Below are 24357 nucleotides of genomic sequence, written 5' to 3'. Positions count from 1 at the left end.
AGCATCCTTGCCAGTATTGACCACAACCTGAACACAAAGAAAAAGTCCACCCAAACCAGTTATAGCGTTGTCTATGAAGTATTCCACAGGAGTTTGTGTGTCGCTAGGCATGTCACAGTGATATGTTTAATAGAATATACTGAGCTGTGGGATATACAGCACGTGCAAGGGAAATTGATTCCTTTTATACAGTCTATTCCTGATAATTCAAAGGTGTTTTCAGCGCTAAAATAATTAAATTATCCAATGATTTGAAGTAAGCAACAGAAATAACAAAGTGGGAATTTTGTGCTAAAAAAAAATTGATCAGATATTTGAATCAAGTGACTTTGAATTAAGAGTAGATTTAACACAGCTACACATAGCTTAGCATTAATTAAACACAGCATTTCAGCACAACAGCAACAACTTGCATTTATATAGTGCCTTTAATATAGTAAAATGCCCTAAGGTGCTTCACAGGAGTGTTATCCAACAAAATTTGACACTAAGCCACATAAAAGATATTAGAACAGATGACCAAAAGCTTGGTCAGAGGTAGGTTTTAAGGAGTGTCTTAAAGGAGGAAAGCGAAGTAGAGAGGTGGCGAGGTCAGGGAGTGAATTCCAGAGCTTAAGGCCTGGGCAACTGAAGGCACTGCCACCAATGATGGAGCGTTCAAAATCTGGGATACTCAAGAGCCCAGAATTGGAAGAGCGCAGATATCTCAGGGGGTTGTAAGATTGAAGGAGGTTACAAAGATAGGGAGGGATTTGAAAACAAGGATAAGAATTTTAAAATCGAGGCATTGCTCACCACCAGTACCAAAGTAATCACACTTCACACATAGGCTGCACCTATAATGTAGATACATCGCACCTCACAGAGTCCAGCCAAATCTGGCTCTAGAGAAGAATGGAATCCTTGGAGGAGTGAGTCTCACTCCACTTCACTCTGGATTCAGGTCTGATCTCCAACTCTGGAATTTCACAAGGTTAGCCTTGATGTAATATGGAGGCCTTGTAATGTGAATCCACCGGAATTGCTGGCAGGTGTTCTTGTTGCAAGAGCTTACAAATTAGTATTGGGACAGTTTGAGGTGACAGTTGTGGCTCAGTGGTAGCACTCTCGCCTGAGTCGAAAGATTGTGGGTTCAGGTCCCACTCCAGAGACGTCATTCAGGCTGACACCGAGAGGTGCTGTCTTTCAGATAAGGTGTTAAAACAAGGTCCTGTCTGCCCTCTCAGGTGGACATAAAAGATCCCATGACACTACGTGTTGCCCTGACCAATTTTCAGCACTTGACCTACATTGTTAAAACAGATGATCTGGTCATTATCTCAAATAAAAACAGAATGTGCTGGAAATACTCAGCAGATCAGAGTAGAGTTAACATTTCAGGTCTGTGACCTTTCATCAGAACATGTCACAGACCTGAAACGTTAACTCTGCTTCTCTCTCGACAGATGCTGCCAGACCTGCTGAGTATTTCCAGCACTTTCTGTTTTTATTTCAGATTTCCAGCATCTGCAGTATTTTGCTTTTATTCTGATCATTATCTCATTTGTTTGTGTTCGTGGGGTCTTGCTGTGTGCAAATAGGTTGCTGCGTTTTTTACATTATGACAAAAGTATTACATTGGTTGCAAGGTGCTTTGGAACATCCCAAGGTCCTGAACGGCACTATATAAATACAAGCTTTTCTTTCTTTCATTATACTTACTGCAGCTCACTCTGGGTGTGGGAACTCTTCCTAGTTGGTGAATATAAAGGAGGATGCTGGAAAAAAAGAGACATTTCATTAAAAATAGCAGCTTTTGCAATCTTTTACATGCATGTATTCTGAGACAGACAGCAGCTTCTGCAGCCAAGCACTCATCCACTCTGTTGAAAGTCGCCATTAGCATTTGGTACAATACAAAGCTCATACATACCCCCCAAAAAGGGTCAGACTCCAGCTGTGTGGTTAAGCAACCATGGTCAACAGACAAGGTAAGAGATGGATCTGCATTTGTTACACAATGTACCTTATCCAATAATTCCCCTGCAACATTCTCCCGAGAGCACGGACTCTTTATAAGGGTGCTGCTGGATCTCCTCTGCCTTACCCCAATGGTCACATTTCATTCCAAATCCTGGACAAATTCCAACATGTGCACAGGGTGAGCCAATTCCATCAGCATCACATTTTCCAACACACACAATATTCAGCAGGGGAGAACAATCTGGATCGGAGACCCTCAGGCCAATTGTAGTGTTGTCACACTGGCTGAAATCTGGCACTCAGACGCCACCAGCAGCCAGACCTGGGGCTTTCCAGGCCTGTGTAACTCAGTACTGCATGTGGCTGTGTGTTGCCCACTGAGTTTCCAGGAAAAACCACAGAGCACTGTGCAATGTCCTGGTCCCCATATACTTTGGTCAAACCACACCTGGAGTATTGTGCATGGCCCTGGCCTCCATACAGAATCATCGAATGTTTACAGCACAGAAGGAGGCCACTTGACCCTTCATGTCTGTGCCAGCTCAGAAAGTACAACTCATCTAGTCCCACTTCCCTGCCCCTTTCCATAGCTCTGCAAATTTCTTCTCATCAGATAATTATCCAATTCCCTTTTAAAAGCCACGATTGAATCTGCCTCCAGTACACTCTCAGGCAGTGCATTCCAGATTCTAACCACATGTTGCGTAAAAACGTTATTCCTCATGTTACCTTGGATTCTTTTGCCATTCACATTAAGTCATGTTCTCTGGTTCACGACCCTTCCGCCAATGGTAACAGTTTCTCCCTATCCCCCATTATAACTACTCTACAGTTTTTGCACTTCGGTGTAATTGCCTTGCAAATTTCTTCCTCTATATCTTTCCAATTTGTTGGTGGCCTTTAGAATACACTCAGTAGTGTAATGGCTAGACCACACTTGGAGCACTGTGCACAGTTCAGGACTCTAATATAACTTGGTTTCACCGCACTTGAAGTATTGTGTACAAAAAGGATGTAGAGGCATCAGATAAAATGAAAAGAGATTTACAAGGATGATACTAGACTGAGAGGTTATAACTATCAGGAAATTCTGAACAGGCGGGGGAATCTTTTCTGCAGAAAAGAGAAGACTGAGGGATGACCTGATAGATCTCTTTAAGGTATGAAGCGGTTTGATAGGATACACATAGAGAAGAGGTTTCTACTTGTAGGGAAACTAAAATTAAGGGCCATCAATCAGGGGAGGCAATGGGAATAGGCGCACAGTGCAGGGATCCCCTGTGGCAGTTCCCCTCAATAATAAGTATACCGTTTTGGATACAGTTGCGGGGGACGACCTACCAGGGGAAAGCCACAGTGGCCAGGTCTCTGGCACTGAGCCTGGCTCAGTGGCTCAGAAGGGAAGGGGGGAGAATAGGAGAGCGATAGTGATAGGAGATTCAATGGTTAGAGGAACAGACAGGAGATTCTGTGGTCGCGAACGAGACCCCCGGATGGTATGTTGCCTCCCGGGTGCCAGGGTCAGGGATGTCTCGGATCGAGTCTACAGGATTCTTAAGGGGGAAGGGGAGCAGCCAGAGGTCGTGGTACATATCGGTACCAATGACATAGCTAGGAAAAGGGATGAGGACCTGAAAAGCGAATATAGGGAGTTAGGTTGGAAGCTGAAAGGCAGGACGAGCAGAATAGTAATCTCAGGATTGATACCGGTGCCACGTGCTAGTGAGGCTCGAAACAGGGAGCGAGTGCAGCTGAACACGTGGCTACAGAACTGGTGTAGGAGGGAGGGGTTCAGATATGTACATCATTGGGATACCTTCTGGGGAAGGTGGGACCTGTACAAGAAGGACGGTTTGCATCTGAACTGGAGGGGCACCAATATCCTGGGCGGGAGGTTTGCTAGAGCTCTTCGGTTGGGTTTAAACTAGTTTGGCAGGGGGATGGGAACCGGAGCTACGGATCAGTGGATGGGGTAGCTGTTGAACAGGCAGATACCGAGTGCAGAGAGTCTGTGAGGAAGGTTAGACAATTGACACGACAAAGTTGCAGCCAGTATGATGGGTTGAAGTGTGTCTATTTTAATGCAAGAAGTATCAGGAATAAGGGTGATGAACTTAGAGCATGGATCAGTACTTGGAGCTACGATGTTGTGGCCATTACGGAGACTTGGATATCACAGTGGCAGGATGGATGTTGGATGTTCCGGGGTTTAGATGTTTCAAAAGGAATAGGGAGGGAGGTAAAAGAGGTGGGGGAGTAGCATTGCTAATCAGGGATAGTATCACAGCTGCAGAAAGGGAGGTCGTCGAGGAGGGTTTGTCTACTGAGTCATTATGGGTGGAAGTCAGAAACAGGAAAGGAGCAGTCACTTTGTTGGGAGTTTTCTATAGACCCCCCAATAGCAACAGAGACATGGAGGAACAGATTGGGAGGCAGATTTTGGAAAGGTGCAGAAGTAACAGGGTTGTTGTCATGGGTGACTTCAACTTCCCTAATATTGATTGGAACCTACTTCGTGCAAATAGTTTGGATGGAGCAGTTTTTGTCAGGTGTGTCCAGGAAGGTTTCCTGACTCAATATGTAGATAGGCCAACTAGAGGGGAGACTATGTTGGACTTGGTGCTTGGCAACGAACCAGGCCAGGTGGCAGATCTATCAGTGGGACAGCATTTCGGTGATAGTGATCACAACTCCCTGACCTTTACTATAGTCATGGAGAGGGACAGGAGCAGACGGGATGGGAAAATATTTAATTGGGGGAGGGGGAATTACAATGCTATTAGGCAGAAACTGGGGAGCATAAATTGGGAACAGATGTTCTCAGGGAAATGCACGACAGAAATGTGGAGGTTGTTTAGGGAGCACTTGCTGCGACTGCTGGATAGGTTTGTCAGGGATGGTAGGGTGAAGGAACCTTGGATGACAAGAGATGTGGAACAGCTAGTCAAGAGGAAGAAGGAAGCTTACTTAAGGTTGAGGAAGCAAGGATCAGACAGGGCTCTAGAGGGTTACAAGGTAGCCAGGAAGGAACTGAAGAATGGACTTAGGAGAGCTAGAAGGGGACATGAAAAAGTCTTGGCAGGTAGGATGAAGGAAAATCCCAAGGCATTCTACACTTATGTGAGGAACAAGAGGATGGCCAGAGTGAGGGTAGGGCCGATCAGGGATAGTGGAGGGAACTTGTGCCTGGAGTCGGAGGAGGTAGGGGAGGTCCTAAATGAATGCTTCAGTATTCACTAGTGAGAGGGACTTGGTAGTTTGTGAGGACAGCGTGGAACAGGCTGATATGCTCGAACAGGTTGAGGTTAAAAGGGAGGACGTGCTGGAAATTTTGAATGATATGAGGACAGATAAGTCCCCGGGGCCAGACGGGATATACCCAAGGATATTACGGGAAGCGAGGGAAGAGATTGCTGCGCCTTTGGCGATGATCTTTGCGTCTTCACTGTCCACTGGAGTAGTACCGGATGATTGGAGGGTGGCAAATGTTGTTCCCTTGTTCAAGAAAGCGAATAGGGATAACCCTGGGAATTATAGACCAGTCAGTCTTACGTCGGTAGTGGGCAAATTATTGGAGAGGATTCTGAGAGACAGGACTTATGATGATTTGGAAAAGCATGGTTTGATTAGAGACAGTCAGCATGGCTTTGTGAGGGGCAGGTCATGCCTCACAAGCCTTATTGAATTCTTTGAAGATGTGAAAAAACACATTGATGAAGGAAGAGCAGTGGATGTGGTGCATATGGATTTTAGCAAGATGTCTGATAAGGTTCCCCATGGTAGGCTCATTCAGAAAGTAAGGAGGCATGGGATTCAGGGAAAGTTGGCTGTCTGGATACAAAATTGGCTGGCCCATAGAAGTCAGAGGGTGGTAGTAGATGGAAAGTATTCAGCATGGAGCTCGGTGACCAGTGGTGTTCCGCAGGGATCTGTTCTGGGACCTCTGCTCTTTGTGATTTTTATAAATGACTTGGATGAGGAAGTGGAAGGCTGGGTTAGCAAGTTTGCCGATGACACGAAGGTTGCTGGAGTTGTGGAGAGTGTGGAAGGCTGTTGTAGGTTGCAACGGGACATTGACAGGATGCAGAGCTGAGCTGAGAAGTGGCAGATGGAGTTCAACCTGGAAAAGTGTGAAGTGATTCATTTTGGAAGGTCGAATTTGAATGCGGAATACAGGCTTAAAGACAGGATTCTTGGCAGTGTGGAGGAACAGAGGGATCTTGGGGTCCATGGCCATAGATCACTCAAAGTTGCCACCCAAGTTGATAGGGTTGTTAAGAAGGCGTATGGTGTGTTGGCTTTCATTAACAGAGGGATTGAGTTTAAGAGCCGCGAGGTTATGCTGCAGCTCTATAAAGCCCTGGTTCGACCACACTTGGAATATTGTGTTCAGTTCTGGTCGCCTCATTATAGGAAGGATGTGGAAGCTTTAGAGAGGGTGCAGAGGAGATTTACCAGAATGCTGCCTGGACTGGAGGGCATGTCTTACGAAGAAAGATTGAGGGAGCTAGGGCTTTTCTCATTGGAGCGAAGAAGGATGAGAGGTGACTTGATAGAGGGGTACAAGATGATGAGAGGCATAGATAGAGTGGATAGCCAGAGACTTTTTCCCAGGGTGGAAAGGGCTATCACCAGGGGGCATACTTTTAAGGTGATTGGAGGAAGGTTTCGGGCAGATGTCAGAGGTAGGTTCTTTACACAGAGAGTGGTGGGTGCATGGAATGCGCTGCCAGCGGTGGTAGTAGAAGCAGATACGTTAGGGGCATTTAATCGACTCTTTGATAGGTACATGGATGATAGTAGAATGAAGGGTAGGTAGTTAGTTTGATCTTAGAGTAGGTTAAAGGTTTGGCACAACATCGTGGGCCGAAGGGCCTGTACTGTGCTGTACTGTTCTATGTTCTAATAAATCCAATAGGGAATTCCGGAGAAACTTCTTTACGCAGAGAGTGGTGGCAATGAGGAACTCACTACAACAAGGTGTAGTTGAGGTCAACAGCACAGATGCATTTAAGGAATGCATGAAGGAAAAAGGAATGGAAGGATATGTAGATAGGATTGGATGAAGTAAGGTGGGAAGAGGCTCATGTGGAGCATAAACATCAGCGTGGACAAGTTGCGCTAAATGGCCAGTTTCTGTGCTGTAACTTCTACGAATGTTATACAAATTATTAGGTGACAATTATTCTTCAACCTGGGGAGGGGGGGGTGGGATTGTACACCATTTTTAACAGTAGAGTTGAGGGCAGTACCTTAGTGTGGTCACTTGACAACACTTCCATCAAGGCGTCAGGCACCAACTCATCTCGAAGCACCTCCAAGATGAATGAGTCCACAAAGTTCCAGGCAAACAACTTGTTTTCCCTGAAGAAAATGATGGCTGCAAGTTCCTACAAGGAAATCAGACAGAATAAAGTCACACAGCTAAAGAGACACGTCAGTGCTGTGTTGATGATTTCCTAATGTGGCTGGAATGTGTGGTTTCGGAGAAACTCCCTCCCCATTCAACATTTCACAGCGGGGAAGGAGAGAATACCTGGGAGCAACTCCTTCCCCATGGCACGCCACCCTGGCAAAAGATCAGCAGAGACACCGGTAACAGGCTTGGGGCAGACTGCAGCTGTGCCTGCCTTCCTCACCAAGTGGATGCCCCAGAAAGTTGAAAGAGGGATAAAAAGTAAAATTATACATGTTTGAAGCTGCATTTTGCACATCCATGGCCCAGTGAGTTCTTAATGTCACCCATCTGTCAGGGGAGCAGCTTTACCACAAGACATGGTGGCACTCAGAGGTGTCAATGAACGCAATACTGCACCTGTCTGACTCTGAGCCGCTCTCTGAAAAGCTGCAATTTTTGGGGGTGGGGGAAGGGGGTACACGCTAGACTGTAGTTGATTCTTTGTTCTCCCTCCTCTGCCTCCTTGGGGCACTGAGGTGAGAAGCAGGACCCCTCCTGCAGAGATCAGCTAACCTAGCACTAAGCAGCGTTCGAGATCCTGTACTCTCTTACCCGCTGAAGCCCTACGCTGTGGCTCCAAGTTCTTGATGATGCCTTCTTGTTGCCTTCATGTTCTTGTTGTTTCATTGAGGGTCTGTTCTGAAAACGGGTACAATCATAAAAATTTCAAATAGTCTTGTTTTTCCCAGTACTTCCTATTAATTGGAAATGGTAGAGAATAAAAGCAGTAAGTTCCCATGAGCAGCATGTTATTATGGTTTGGTGCTACATATTGAGAGAGAAATGTTGGCAGAACACTAGGAGACCTTCCTGCTCGTCCTCAAGCAATGCAGTGAGATCTTTTACATCCCTTTCCCCTCAGTAAGTTATTGAAGCTTGAATTCACAAGCTTCTGATCAAGAACAGATGCAACTGAGCCAAGCTCCCTGAAAATTTAAGATTGTTTGGGAAATGCATGTCCTGCTCAACACCTGTGGGCAGGAATACGTTCTGTGCTGCCGTTGATATCTGTTCATGAAAAAAAATCAATCTCCAGAGTTGTGCAGGAAATTTGAAAATTTGCCAGGAATGTTACTGAGCTGAATTTTACCACTGCAACTCCTCAGCCAGATCAGGTGCTAAACCTAACAATGAATTCCCTAGTCTGTGCTTCCACTGGGGGCTGGACTCAAAGGTAGAGCTACAACATTGCAGTGCTAAGTCTCCTTTGACCATGGCTCCTATATAGTGTGTGGAATCAGTGAAAATGACATGTTAATTACTCTGCATTAACTCCATGGGCTACAGACTACAGTCAGTGCTGTTCTTGCACAAATACTTAACACACTCGTGCCAAGTTTCTTTCTGCACTATTTGAATGCAGCTGTTAACCGTAATGGGAAGTAACTGGTTATGATTGTATTAAACATAATACAACAGGTGTCAGCTGTGGCTCAGTAATAGCACTCTCACCCACTCAGTCAGAAGGTTGTGGATTCATGTTCTACTCTAGAGAGTGCAGTACTGAGTGAGTATTGGACTATCACGAGTGTTGGATGTGATATTAAACTGGGGCCCTGTCACGCATAAGGAGGATACTAAAGATCCCTCACCAATATTCCAAGAAGGGCAGGGAGTTCTTCCAGTTCCGAAGAAGGGTCACTGACCCGAAATGTTAACTCTGCTTCTCTCTCCACAGATGCTGCCAGACCTGCTGAGTATTTCCAGTATTTCTTGTTTTTATTTCAGATTTCCAGCATCCGCAGTATTTTGCTTTTATTTTAGTTCTCCCAGTGTCCTGTGTCAATATTTATCACTCAATCAATGGCACTAAAACAGATTATCCAATTGCTACTTGTGGGATCTTGCTGTGCACAGACTGTCTGTCACGATTACAACAGTGACTACACTGCAAAGGTGTTGTGCTTTTGGACATTCTGAGGTCGTGAGAGGCACAGTAGAAATGCAAGTTCTTTCTTTCATTCTTAAGCATTCAAACAAGAATTGCGCTGACTATAATTTCTCCTCTAATATCTCCTACTCTAAATTCCAAAGTGAGGTTGTTGACTTTGTGAGAGTGTAGGGTTGACATTGACTCAATGTGTAAATACATCTTGGTGTAGTTCTGATTGCCTATAGTGCATGCAAGTAACAGACTGGAAATCCCAAATAGAGCTCCTGCTCCCAATCGCTATCCAATGAGTCCGGTGGGGGAGTGTGGGTGTCCAGTGCATGCAAGTAACAGACTGGAAATCCCAAATAGAGCTCCTGCTCCTAATCGCTATCCAATGAGTCTGGTGGGGAAGTGTGGGTGTCCGGTGGGGAAGTGTGGGTGTCCGGTGGGGAAGTGTGGGTGTCCGGTGGGGTAGTGTGGGTGTCCGGTGGGGAAGTGTGGGTGTCCGGTGGGGAAGTGTGGGTGTCCGGTGGGGTAGTGTGGGTGTCCGGTGGGGAAGTGTGGGTGTCCGGTGGGGAAGTGTGGGTGTCCGGTGGGGAAGTGTGGGTGTCCGGTGGGGTAGTGTGGGTGTCCGGTGGGGAAGTGTGGGTGCCCCGTGCATGCAAGTAACAGACTGGAAATCCCAAATAGAGCTCCTGCTCCCAATCGCTATCCAATGAGTCCGGTGGGGGAGTGTGGGTGTCCAGTGCATGCAAGTAAGAGATTGGAAATCCCAAATAGAGTTCCTGCTCCTAATCGCTATCCAATGAGTCTGGTGGGGAAGTGTGGGTGTCCGGTGGGGAAGTGTGGGTGCCCCGTGCATGCAAGTAACAGACTGGAAATCCCAAATAGAGCTCCTGCTCCCAATCGCTATCCAATGAGTCCGGTGGGGGAGTGTGGGTGTCCAGTGCATGCAAGTAAGAGATTGGAAATCCCAAATAGAGTTCCTGCTCCTAATCGCTATCCAATGAGTCTGGTGGGGAAGTGTGGGTGTCCGGTGGGGAAGTGTGGGTGTCCGGTGGGGTAGTGTGGGTGTCCGGTGGGGAAGTGTGGGTGTCCGGTGGGGAAGTGTGGGTGTCCGGTGGGGTAGTGTGGGTGTCCGGTGGGGAAGTGTGGGTGTCCGGTGGGGTAGTGTGGGTGTCCGGTGGGGAAGTGTGGGTGTCCGGTGGGGAAGTGTGGGTGTCCGGTGGGGTAGTGTGGGTGTCCGGTGGGGAAGTGTGGGTGTCCGGTGGGGTAGTGTGGGTGTCCGGTGGGGAAGTGTGGGTGTCCGGTGGGGAAGTGTGGGTGCCCCGTGCATGCAAGTAACAGACTGGAAATCCCAAACAGAGTTCCTGCTCCCAATCGCTATCCAATGAATCCGGTGGGGAAGTGTGAGTGTCTGGTGAGAACTTGATCACGCTCAAATATGATGCCATCCATGATTGAATAGCATGTAGTCAGTGCCTCTTACAGAGCAGAATAGCCAATTCAATGAGGCACTGGGGACACTCCACACTGTGGAACTGTACCCCATACCCCAGCAATGAACAAAAATCTTCAGCAAAGAAAAGCAGAACATTGGAAAGAAAAACCATCTCTTCGACCAAACAACAATGAACAGAAACACGAAAGTATTAAACATCCTCATCTGGCAGAGTCTCACCTGCAGCAGAAGATCTGAAGGGAGAATCACGGCAGCGTCCAGGATGTCGGAAGGTTTTAGATGACCGAGTGGCTGCTGAAAGCTGCAGCTCGATGACTTCCTTGGAGCCTCTTCTCTGTTCAAACAGCAGATTCATAGAGAACAAATCACTGGAACTACACTAAACAGCATCATCATAACACGGTCACACCACAAGGTCATTCTTCATTGATATAAACTGCGACTAAAACCCGAACTAGTATTCCTCCCTCACCCAACGCCATCAAAAAGCAGATAAACTGGTCACTCATCTCATTGTTGTTTGTAGGATCTCAAAATGGCTGCCACATTTCATTTGTAACAACTGTGGCACTTCAAAGTTATTGATTGTATGTCATACACTTTAACCTTTATATGAATATAATACAGGGAAGAGAGACAGTCAGGCTGTCGTTGTTAAGTAAGGGAAAAGTGAAAAACAAAAGAGCTCAATGTTCTGGTCAGGGTCCTTTTGTCAGAAACCCAGAATGTTCACAGAGTTAATGAGATTCCAACTTTGGCCCTCCCTAGAGATAAAATGGACAAATTATGAGTTTATTTGGACAAAAACAATGAATGAAGTAACTTGAGTTCAATGCAATGGCTGATGTGAGACACATGACTTAAGAATATTTCCCTTTTCTGACCCTAAGACCAAAACATTTTAAAAAGGGGATGCAGATAGTAAAACTCCTTTGATGCAAAATCTTATCATAATCTTAATAACAATATATTCACTGCGCTTTCTCAATTATTTCAGCCAGGTGTTTATTCCCCTTACCTTCCAGTAGCCTTTGCATGGAACAATGGAGGGACAACTACCTGGGGACCCCGTCGGAGATCGATGGAGGGTCTGTTAGGAAGTCCATCCGGTGTCATCAACAGTCTAGGAGAGCAAGTTAGTACAGAGGAGGAAATAATCACCCAGCTAATTCCAGGAAGACAACAGAGAATATACAACATTAATACAACCCAAATAACAATTGAGTGATCTGAAATGCAACCTTCTCATTTGCCTTGTGTATTTTTCCCATCATCCGTCAGTCAAATGACAATCACTTCTAATAAAATCTCGTGTTGTTCTGAATTATTCAGAGAACCGGTAATGGGATGCTTCCTTTACACCCGGGAATGTTGCGTTAGCAAAATGAAACTCAGGAATAAAAAGAAATGGTGATATGCTGCTGGAGATCCACCAATTCTGAGAGACGGGGAGGAACAGGATGGGAGAGGCTGGGCGGGTCAGAAGGCTGTCCTTTACAGCACTATTTCAAAGTATTATGATTATGACAAAGCTCGAAGCAGTTCTGAATCACACATTTTCTTCATTCTTTGGGAGTGTTGACCTTTAAGGTTTCCTTAAATTCAAGCTTATAATCAGTATCTGTCCACCCCCCCAAATGATGAGCTACCTACTGCATTGTTATCTGAAGAAAGGTTGCATAAAGTTGGTGTCCAATCCTTTGATTTTAGAAGATCAAGAAGTCTTCTGATCGAGCTGTTTAAAATGATAAAATAATTTGATTGGGTAGATGGAGAGTTCAGAACAAGGGGACATTTATTTAAAATTTGAGCCAGGCCGTTCAGGGGTGAAACCAGAAAGCACATTTTCACACAAAGATTTGTGGAAATCTGGAAACTCTCCCCAAAAGGCTGTGGATGCTGGAGGGGTTGGAGTGTCAATCAAAATCTGCCAGATTGAAATTGCCAAATTTTTGTTGGGTTACAGTATCAAAGCATGTGAAGTGAAGGCAGGTAAATGAGGTACAGATCAGCTATAATCCAGCTGAATGGGAGGACAGACTCAAGGGGTTCAATAGTCCTATGTTCCACAGGAAATCATGGAAATAAGCTTACCTGGGCAGGTAAGCTGGGGAGCGCATCTTCTGCCTGACATGCTGACTGGTTGAATGGGCACGTAGATGAGCATCGCTAGTCACAAGGTTATCCCATCCTGCCCGGGCAACAAGGTCAAGATGCTGTCGAACACGATTTAAACTGCAGAGAAACACACTGTGCATTCAGAGACTGCTGCAGGATTACTGCCTAACGAACCTAACCTCAGTGGGTAGCACTCTTGCCTCCGAGTCAGAAGGTCATGGGTTTGAGCTCCACTCCAAAGACTTGAGTGCAAAATCTAGGCCAACACTCCCAGTGCAGTACTGAGGGAGTGCTCACTGTCAGAGGTGCTGCCTTTTGGATGGGATGTAAAACCGAGGCCCTGTCTGCCCCCTCAAGTGGATGGAAAAGAACCCCTGGCACTATTCAAAGAGCAGGGGAGTGCTCTCCAGAGTCATGGTTGATATTTATCCTTCAACCTGCACCAGAAAAGAGATTATCTGGTCATTATCAAGTTGATGCTTGTGGGACCTTGCTGCATTCAAATTGGCTGCTGTGTTTCCTACATTACAGCAGTGATTATACTTCAAAAATTATTTAATTGGCTGCATAGCACTTTGGGATGTCCTGAGGTCATGACAGACACTATTGAAATGCAAGTCTTTATTTCTAACAGAAGCAAATGAGTTGCCACAAACAACATCTTTAATTAATATTTTGAAAATGCAATGAGAAAGAAAAGTCAATTTTAAGATCTAAAGAAAGGTGTGACAGTGTTCCAGATCTAACAATTGCTTCCCACCAAGACTGCCAACAGATTTCACAGATTAATTGCAAAGTACAGGAGACCAGAGAAGCCTCTAGCATTGCAATCTCGGAAAGGGTTGCAGGATCAGTCACTCCAATCCTCTCTCCTCTCGACAAACGGCAAGAAATAAAAAGTGACCAGAGAAACTTTGTCAGGGGGGTTGTTCTTAGAGTCCATCCCCTAAATATGGTGATATACCCTCTTCTCTCTTGCTATTTCCAGGTGTTGATTTGAGGTTAAGCTGCAAGATGGAAGAGTGGTATCGACATGAAGTTTAGTAATGTGCAACTTTTGCAGGAAACTGTACATTTGCCAGTCAGCTGCATCAGGGTAAAGGGAATTAAAGGGAATAAAAGAGGGAGAACGAGAAGGGGTGAACGAGAGAGAGGGAGAAAAAGAGATGAGAGAAAGGGAGAGAAAGAATAAAAAGACAAGACTGTCAGTTCCTCTAAGGTGGCATCAGGTTAAAAGCTGCAAGTACTCACTAAAAGTAGACTCCAATTTCCATATCATGACTTAAAGAATTGGATCAATAATGTAGGTATCTAACCAAATGGCAAATATTTAATTTTATCAGATAATACTGTGAATTCTACAACAGCCAAAGATATCTCCCTTTCTTTCTTTTCAGTTGTTTTTGTGGAGATGAGGAATGAGGATATACTGTATTCTAATACTTGTATCCTGTGTTAGGGTTAAAGATACCCCGATCATCTACAATGTAGCTGAAATGCAGGGAAAAATTCCTTCTTCACTGTCCCGACCATATGCTATAACTAGCCAAGATTAATTACAAGGAAGAGGACAGTAGAGGAGAGTTTCACCCTGTTGTGTGATGGTAGTTGGGGAAGTGGAACATTGCTGTGAGTCCTCACAACACAACTCAGTTCCTGTCCCATGCTGATGAGACCCAGGAGCAATACCGTATTAAATGTTGGTGCCATTTGTAATAACCCTTTATGTTATAGTGAATTAGTTTCCATGCGACATGCACTGCACTCTTTCTGTACCTTTCCTGTAGATCACTCCAGGTTTTCTCAGTTTTGTGAGATGCCATGATTCACCGTTTCCAATCCTGTAGAAACAAATATCAGATTAACTGAAATAAGTTCACCACACAGCATAATCGTTTTAAAAATTCATTCTCGGAATGTGGGTGTCCCTGGTAATGCCAGCATTATTGCCCAGCCCTGTTTGCCTTGAGAAGGTGGTGATGAACATTCCTCTTGAACCGCTGTAGTCCATGTGGTGAAGGTACTCCCAACAGTGCTGGGTTGGGAACAATGCTCTCTTTAAAATTTAGTTGCTGTATGTGACCAGTTTTTTCAGTGTGTGGTCCCTTCAAATTTTGTTGTGCGGCCACACACGTATTGTATTTATCATGGAACAAAGCATGTGTGGCTGCGCCCCCACGCAGTTTAGGAAGAAGATTGGTCAGGAGTTCTAGGATTTTGACCCAGCAACAATGAAATGGTTTTTGTGTGGCTGGGCATGTGTAATAGAGGTTAAAGTACAGCAATCACAACCATTTGCATTTATTTAGCAACTTTAACATAGTAAAATGTCCCAACACACTTCACAGGAGCATTATCAGGTGCCTTAACTCTCTGTGGCCTCTCTGCAGCCTTTGACACAGTCAACCACACCATGTTCCTCCAATACCTTCTCTCCATTGCACTGTGGCACTGCCTCAGCTTGGCTGCAGTCTTACCAATTCAATTGTCACAATATCAACTCCAGCAAGAGCATTCTTTTGCAGCCCACACACTGTTTGCCCTCCTGAGTATCTTCATACCCCTAGCCTCATCCTCATCATCTACATTCTGCCTTTGGCATGTGAGGGTCATGGACATGGGGTCCACTTCCACACGTGTTGATGATGCTCAACTCAACCTCTCTCAACTCCTCCAGTGTCTCTGTGCTGTCTGACATCCTGCCTTGGATGAGCTGCGATATCCTCCAGCTAAACATTGGGAAGTCCGAAGCAAAAGGCTTCAGCTTCTACCGCAAACTTTGTAGCCTCTTGGACACCTCAATCCCCCTCCCTGGCCACTGTCTCAAACTGCATCAGTCTGTTCTCATGTTCGGCGTCCTATTTGATCCTGAAAAGATGTCTGACCCCCCAGATCCTGTCCATCACCAAGACCCCCTACTCCACCTCCATCATTGCCCAACCCCCACCCCACCTCAGTCCCAGGCCTTGCCCACCGCAGCCCCAGCTCTAAAATCCTTGCAGTGTAAACGGGATGCTTTTCTGAACCAATACGTGGGGAACAGGCCATCCTAGACTGGGTATTGTGTAATGAGAGAGGAATAATTGACAATCCAGTTGTGCGAGACCCCTTGAGGATAAGCGACCATAATCCAAGATGGAGAGTGACGTAGTTGATTCTGAGACGAGGGTCCTGAATCTTAGTAAAGGAAACTACGAAGGTAGGAGGCGCGAGTTGGCCATGACGGATTGGGAAACGTTACTTAAAGGGATGGATTGGGAAACGTTACTTAAAGGGATGACGGTGGATAGGCAATGGCAAACATTTAAAGAGCACATGGATGAACTGCAACAATTGTTTATCCTTAAAATAAAAGCAAAATACTGCGGATGCTGGAAATCTGAAACAAAAACAAGAAATGCTGGAATCACTCAGCAGGTCTGGCAGCATCTGTGGAAAGAGAAGCAGAGTTAACGTTTCGGGTCAGTGACCCTTCTTCGGAACTGAATTGTTTATCCTTGTCTGGCGCAAAAGTAAATCGGGAAAGGTAGCCAAACCATGGCTTACAAGGGAAATTAGAGATAGTATTAGATCCAAGGAAGAGGCATATAAATTTGCCAGAAAAAACAACAGACCTGAGGATTGGGAGCAGTTTAGAATTCAGCAAAGGAGGGCTAAGGGATTAATTAAGAAGGGGAAAATAGAGTATGAGAGCAAGCTTGCGGGGAACATAAAAACTGACTGTAAAAGTTTCTATAGGTATGTGAAGACAAATGTAGGTCCCTTACAGTCAGAAACAGGGGAATTTATTATGGAGAATAAAGAAATTGCTGACCAACTAAATGCATACTTTGGTTCTATCTTCACAAAGGAGGACACAAATAACATACCAGAAATGTTGGGGAACACAGGGTTTACTGAGAGAGAGGAACTGAAGGAAATCAGTATTAGTAGAGAAACGGTGTTAGGGAAATTGATGGGATCGAAAGCCGATAAATCCCCAGGGCTTGATGGTATGCATCCCAGAGTACTTAAGGAAGTGGCCCGAGAAATAATGGATGCATTGGTGGCCATCTTCCAAGATTCTATAGACTCTGGAACAGTTCTTACAGATTGGAGGGTAGCTAATGAAACCCCACTATTTAAAAAGGGAGGTAGAGAGAAAGCAGGGAATTATAGACCAGTCAGCCTGACATCGGTAATGGGGAAAATTCTAGAATCCATTATCAAAGATTTAAAAGAACAGTGGTAGAATCAGACAGAGTCAGCATGGATCTATGAAAGGGAAATCATGCTTGACAAATCTACTAGAATTCTTCGGGGATGTAACTAGTAGAGTTGATGAGGGGGAGCCATTGGATGAGGTTTATTTGGACTTTCAGAAGGCTTTCGACAAAGTCCCACATAAGAGATTGGCATGTAAAATTAAAGCGCATGGGATTGGGGGTAGTGTATTGCGATGGATAGAAAATTGTTTGGCAGACAGGAAACAAAGATTAGGGATAAATGGGTCTTTTTCCAAATGGCAGGCAGTGACTAGTGGGGTACTGCAGAGATCCGTGCTAGGACCCCAGCTATTCACAATATATATTAATGATTTAGATGAGGGAACTAAATGTAATATCTCCAAATTTGCAGAAGACACAAAACTGGGTGGGAGGGGGAGTTGTCAAGAAAATGCAGAGAGACTTCAGGGTGATTTGGACAAGTTGAGTGAGTGGGCTAATGCATGGTAGTTGCAGTATATTGTGGATAAATGTGTGGTTATCCACTTTGGTAGCAAAAACAGGAAGGCAGATTATTATCTGAACGGCTATAAACAGAGAGGGGAATATGCAGCGAGACCTGGGTGTTCTCGTACACCAGTTACTGAAGGTAAGCATGCAGGTCCAACAAGCGGTAAAAAAGGCAAATGGTATGTTGGCGTTCATAGCGACAGGATTCGAGTACAGGTGCAGGGGTGTCTTGCTGCAATTATACAGGACCTTGGTGAGGCCACACCTGGAATATTGTGTGCAGTTTTGGTCTCCTTATTAGAATTAGAATTAGAATATTACAGCGCAGTACAGGCCCTTCGGCCCTCGATGTTGCGCCGACCTGTGAAACCATCTGACCTACACTATTCCATTTTCATCCATACGTCTATCCAATGACCACTTAAATGCCCTTAAAGTTGGCGAGTCTACTACTGCTACAGGAAGGGCGTTCCACGCCCCTACTACTCTCTGAGTAAAGAAACTACCTCTGACATCTGTCCTATATCTATCACCCCTCAACTTAAAGCTATGTCCCCTCGTGTTTGCCATCACCATCCGAGGAAAAAGACTCTCACTATCCACCCTATCTAACCCTCTGATTATCTTATATGTCTCTATTAAGTCACCTCTCCTCCTCCTCCTCTCCAACGAAAACAACCTCAAGTCCCTCAGCCTTTCCTCGTAAGACCTTCCCTCCATACCAGGCAACATCCTAGTAAATCTCCTCTGCACCCTTTCCAAAGCTTCCACATCCTTCCTATAATGCGGTGACCAGAACTGCACGCAATACTCCAGGTGCGGTCTCACCAGAGTTTTGTACAGCTGCAGCATGACCTCGTGGCTCCGAAACTCGATCCCCCTACTAATAAACGCTAACACACCATATGCCTTCTTAACAGCCCTATTAACCTGGGTGGCAACCTTCAGGGATTTATGTACCTGGACACCAAGATCTCTCTGTTCATCTACACTATCAAGAATCTTCCCATTAGCCCAGTACTCTGCATTCCTGTTACTCCTTCCAAAGTGAATCACCTCACACTTTTCCGCATTAAACTCCATTTGCCATCTCTCAGCCCAGCTCTGCAGCCTATCTATGTCCCTCTGTACCCTACAACATCCTTCGGCACTATCCACAACTCCACCGACCTTAGTGTCATCCGCAAATTTACTAACCCACCCTTCTACACCCTCTTCCAGGTCATTTATAAAAATGACAAACAGCAGTGGCCCCAAAACAGATCCTTGCGGTACACCACTAGTAACTAAACTCCAGGATGAACATTTGCCATCAACCACCACCCTCTGTCTTCTTTCAGCTATCCAATTTCTTATCCAAAGCTCTAAATCACCTTCAACCCCATACTTCCGTATTTTCTGCAATAGCCTACCGTGGGGAACCTTATCAAACGCCTTACTGAAATCCATATACACCACATCCACTGCTTTACCCTCATCCACCTGTTTGGTCACCTTCTCGAAAAACTCAATAAGGTTTGTGAGGCACGACCTACCCTTCACAAAACTGTGCTGACTATCGCTAATGAACTTATTCTTTTCAAGATGATTATAAATCCTGTCTCTTATAACCTTTTCCAACATTTTACCCACAACCGAAGTAAGGCTCACAGGTCTATAATTACCAGGGCTGTCTCTACTCCCCTTCTTGAACAAGGGGACAACATTTGCTATCCTCCAGTCTTCCGGCGCTATTCCTGTCGACAATGACGACATAAAGATCAAGGACAGAGGCTCTGCAATCTCCTCCCTTGCTTCCCAGAGAATCCTAGGATAAATCCCATCTGGCCCAGGGGACTTATCTATTTTCACACTTTCCAAAATTGATAACACCTCCTCCTTGTGAACCTCAATCCCATCTAGCCTAGCAGCCTGAATCTCAGTATTCTCCTCGACAACATTTTCTTTCTCTACTGTAAATACTGACGCAAAATATTCATTTAACGCTTCCCCTATCTCCTCTGATTCCACACACAACTTCCCACTACTATCCTTGATTGGCCCTAACCTATCTCTAGTCATTCTTTTATTCCTGATATACCTATAGAAAGCCTTAGGATTTTCCCTGATCCTATCCGCCAATGACTTCTCGTGTCCTCCCCTTGCTCTTCTTAGCTCTCCCTTTAGATCCTTCCTGGCTAGCTTGTAACTCTCAAGCGCCCGAACTGAGCCTTCACGTCTCATCCTAACATAAGCCTTCTTCCTCTTGACAAGCGCTTCAACTTCTTTAGTAAACCACGGCTCCCTCGCTCGACAACTTCCTCCCTGCCTGACAGGTACATACTTATCAAGGACACGCAGTAGCTGCTCCTTGAATAAGCTCCACATTTCGATTGTTCCCATCCCCTGCAGTTTCCTTCCCCATCCTACGCATCCTAAATCTTGCCTAATCGCATCATAATTTCCTTTCCCCCAGCTATAATTCTTGCCCTGCGGTATATACCTGTCCCTGCCCATCGCTAAGGTAAACCTAACCGAATTGTGATCACTATCACCAAAGTGCTCACCTACATCTAAATCTAACACCTGGCCGGGTTCATTACCCAGTACCAAATCCAATGTGGCATCTCCCTTGGTTGGCCTGTCTACATACTGTGTCAGAAAACCCTCCTGCACACACTGGACAAAAACTGACCCATCTAAGGAAGGATGTTCTTGCTATAGAGGGAATGCAGCGAAGGTTTACCAGACTGATTCTTGGGATGGCAGGACGTATGAGGAGAAATTGGGTCTGTTAGGATTATATTTGCTGGAGTTCAGAAGAGTGAGGGGGGATCTCATAGAATCCTATAAAATTCTAACAGGAATTGACAGGGTAGATGCAGGAAGGATGTTCCCGATGGTGGAGGAGTCCAGAAAAAGGGGTCATAGTCTCAGGATACAGGGTAAACCTTTCAGGACTGAGATGAGGAGAAATTTCTTCACCCAGAGAATGGTGAACCTGTGGAATTCGCTACCACAGAAAGCAGTTGAGGCTAAAACATTGTATATTTTCAAGAAGGAGTTAGATAAAGCTCTTGGGTCTAAAGGGATCAAAGGGTATGGGGCAAAAACGGGAACACGTTAGTGAGTTGGATGATCAGCCATGATCATAATGAATGGTGGAGCAGGCTCGAAAGGCTGAATGGCCTACTCCTGCTCCTATTTTCTATGTTTCTATCCTCATCCATCCCTTTGTCTCTCCGGGTTCAACTATTCCAATGCTCCCTGGGACAATCTCCTAGTGCCTGGACCTGCCACCCTGAACCCAGCCTAGCGCCTGGCCCTGCCACCCTGCACCCAGCCTAGCGCCTGGCCCTGCCACACTGCACCCAGCCTAGTGCCTGGCCCTGTCACCCTGCACCCAGCCCAGTGCCTGGACCTGCCCCCCTGCACCCAGCCCAGCGCCTGGCCCTGCCACCCTGCCTAGTGCCTGGACCTGCCACCCAGCACCTGGACCTGCCACCCAGCACCCAGCCTAGTGCCTGGCCATGCCACCCTGCACCCAGCCCAGCGCCTGGCCCTGCCACCCTGCAACCAGCCCAGCCGCTGGCCCTGCCTCCCTGCACCCAGCCTAGTGCCTGGCCCTGCCACCCTGCACCCAGCCTAGTGCCTGGCCCTGCCACCCTGCTCCCTGCCCAGTGCCTGGATCTGCCACCCTGCACCCAGCCTAGTGCCTGGCCCTGCCACCCTGCTCCCTGCCCAGTGCCTGGACCTGCCACCCTGCACCCAGCCTAGTGCCTGGCCCTGCCACCCTGCACCCAGCCTAGTGCTTGGCCCTGACACCCTGCACCCAGCCTAGTGCCTGACCCTGCCACCCTGCTCCCTGCCCAGTGCCTGGACCTGCCACCCTGCACCCAGCCTAGTGCCTGGCCCTGCCACCCTGCTCCCTGCCCAGTGCCTGGACCTGCCACCCTGCACCCAGCCTAGTGCCTGGCCCTGCCACCCTGCACCCAGCCCAGCCGCTGGCCCTGCCACCCTGCCCCCAGCCCAGTACCTGGACCTGCCACTCTGCACCCAGCCTAGTGCCTGGCCCTGCCACCCTGCACCCAGCCTAGCGCCTGGCCCTGCCACACTGCACCCAGCCTAGTGCCTGGCCCTGTCACCCTGCACCCAGCCCAGTGCCTGGACCTGCCCCCCTGCACCCAGCCCAGCGCCTGGCCCTGCCACCCTGCCTAGTGCCTGGACCTGCCACCCAGCACCTGGACCTGCCACCCAGCACCCAGCCTAGTGCCTGGCCATGCCACCCTGCACCCAGCCCAGCGCCTGGCCCTGCCACCCTGCAACCAGCCCAGCCGCTGGCCCTGCCTCCCTGCACCCAGCCTAGTGCCTGGCCCTGCCACCCTGCACCCAGCCTAGTGCCTGGCCCTGCCACCCTGCTCCCTGCCCAGTGCCTGGATCTGCCACCCTGCACCCAGCCTAGTGCCTGGCCCTGCCACCCTGCTCCCTGCCCAGTGCCTGGACCTGCCACCCTGCACCCAGCCTAGTGCCTGGCCCTGCCACCCTGCACCCAGCCTAGTGCTTGGCCCTGACACCCTGCACCCAGCCTAGTGCCTGACCCTGCCACCCTGCTCCCTGCCCAGTGCCTGGACCTGCCACCCTGCACCCAGCCTAGTGCCTGGCCCTGCCACCCTGCTCCCTGCCCAGTGCCTGGACCTGCCACCCTGCACCCAGCCTAGTGCCTGGCCCTGCCACCCTGCTCCCTGCCCAGTGCCTGGACCTGCCACCCTGCACCCAGCCTAGTGCCTGGCCCTGCCACCCTGCACCCAGCCCAGCCGCTGGCCCTGCCACCCTGCCCCCAGCCCAGTACCTGGACCTGCCACCCTGCACCCAGCCTAGTGCCTGGCCCTGCCACCCTGCACCCAGCCTAGTGCCTGGACCTGCCACCCTGCCCAGTGCCTGGACCTGCCACCCTGCCCCCAGCCCAGTGCCTGGACCTGCCACCCTGCCCCCAGCCCAGTGCCTGGACCTGCCACCCTGCCCAGTGCCTGGACCTGCCACCCTGCCCCCAGCCCAGTGCCTGGACCTGCCACCCTGCCCAGTGCCTGGACCTGCCACCCTGCCCCCAGCCCAGTGCCTGGACCTGCCACCCTGCCCAGTGCCTGGACCTGCCACCCTGCCCAGTGCCTGGACCTGCCACCCTGCCCCCAGCCCAGTGCCTGGACCTGCCACCCTGCCCAGTGCCTGGACCTGCCACCCTGCCCCCAGCCCAGTGCCTGGACCTGCCACCCTGCCCCCAGCCCAGTGCCTGGACCTGCCACCCTGCCCCCAGCCCAGTACCTGGCCCTGCCACCCTGCCCAGTGCCTGGACCTGCCACCCTGCCCCCAGCCTAGTGCCTGGACCTGCCACCCTGCCCCCAGCCCAGTGCCTGGACCTGCCACCCTGCTCCCTGCCCAGTGCCTGGACCTGCCACCCTGCCCAGTGCCTGGACCTGCCACCCTGCCCCCAGCCCAGTGCCTGGCCCTGCCACCCTGCACCCAGCCTAGTGCCTGGACCTGCCACCCTGCCCCCAGCCCAGTGCCTGGACCTGCCACCCTGCCCCCAGCCCAGTGCCTGGACCTGCCACCCTGCCCAGTGCCTGGCCCTGCCACCCTGCCCCCAGCCCAGTACCTGGCCCTGCCACCCTGCACCCAGCCTAGTGCCTGGACCTGCCACCCTGCCCCCAGCCCAGTGCCCCCAGCGTTACTGACCTCCCGGCGCTTCAAATTCCCGTCCTCCGGTTGAAAGTCCCTCAGGCCTCCACCCTCCCGCTCTCTGTGACCCGCACCCGTTGCTTCCGCGGGGATTTCTCGGGCTGGTTTTAATTTTGTTTTTGGGGCCGGGTCTCCATGAAAGCCCAGAGCAGTAGCTCCGGCCCGGCCGATAGCAGCAGCAGCTGACTTCGGGGCTGTACCTCCCCGCCCAGGCCCCGGTTACCTAGCAACGCGCGGCCTAGCTCATGCTCCCAGCCGCAGCCTGAACCCCTTTCCCCGGCTCCAGTCTCTTTCTTTCCTTGTCACTTGTTTTCCTGCTGATGTTATTTATTTTCTCCCTTTTCTTTTCTGGTTTCTTGTTTCTTTCTCTTTTGCGTTTAAACTTTGTCTCATTGCTGCTCTCTCCCGGTTCCATCCATTCTGTCCCACTGCCAGACTGAGGGAATTTTCCTGCAGTTAAAGATTCATTTCCTGAATCCAAAACCCTAGACTATTAAAAAATGTCAGTTTCCCACATTTTCTTCAATCACCTTCAGTTATTACTATAGCAGTATTGGAGTCTGTCACTCTAGAATTGGCCTTTATAGCCACTCCAGGCACTGCTCCACAAACCACTGACCACCTCCAGGCGCTTACCCATTGTCTCACGAGACAAGGAGGCCAAAGAAGAAGATTGGAGTTAGGAACAATGTGGGTGAAACCTGCAGGAATATATGTCCAATATTTATCCCTCAATCAACAGTACAAAACAGATTATCTGGTCATTTACACATTGCACTCTGTGGAATCTTGCTGTGCGCAAATTGGCTGCCTCGTTACAACAGTCACAGGGTGTGAAACGAGCTTTATAAATGCAAGTCGTTCTTTCTGGGATTCACTCCAGCTTTGGTGTAAAGCCGAGATCAGGAACTGATTGAAATGATAATGGCATCAGCTATTCAGCTGGTGGGGCATCACGCAGAGCCCCATGTCCCCAGTGTGCTCCCTAACATGGTTACTGATGGGTAAGACTGCAAACTAATGTAGGTCAGCCAGGGCAGGGGTGATATTTCCACAA

The 24357-nt window shown here is 48.2% G+C and overlaps 1 protein-coding gene across 3 annotated transcripts in view; it reads right to left on the bottom strand.

The window, feature by feature from the left end:
- Positions 1-23510, bottom strand: part of LOC137381495 (uncharacterized) — a 189931-nt gene extending 166421 nt beyond the window's left edge. The window contains exons 1-9 of one of the 3 annotated variants that reach the window (XM_068054178.1): positions 23298-23510; positions 19253-19324; positions 14650-14714; positions 12850-12990; positions 11774-11878; positions 10975-11089; positions 7973-8059; positions 7215-7352; positions 1702-1757 (exon numbers count right to left, since the gene is read on the bottom strand). In XM_068054178.1, coding sequence (XP_067910279.1) covers positions 1702-1757; positions 7215-7352; positions 7973-8059; positions 10975-11089; positions 11774-11878; positions 12850-12990; positions 14650-14696 — 689 coding nt within the window. In that variant the 5' untranslated portion in view covers positions 14697-14714; positions 19253-19324; positions 23298-23510. The remainder of the gene's footprint in view (positions 1-1701; positions 1758-7214; positions 7353-7972; positions 8060-10974; positions 11090-11773; positions 11879-12849; positions 12991-14649; positions 14715-19252; positions 19325-23297) is intronic. The other 2 variants (XM_068054177.1, XM_068054179.1) reach the window with 2 other exon arrangements.
- Positions 23511-24357: the final 847 nt, after the last annotated feature.

The sequence above is a fragment of the Heterodontus francisci genome, chromosome 22 (genome assembly GCF_036365525.1).
Source record: "Heterodontus francisci isolate sHetFra1 chromosome 22, sHetFra1.hap1, whole genome shotgun sequence".
Classification (NCBI taxonomy): Eukaryota; Metazoa; Chordata; class Chondrichthyes; order Heterodontiformes; family Heterodontidae; genus Heterodontus; species Heterodontus francisci.
This window is presented reverse-complemented; position numbering and strand designations above follow the sequence as displayed.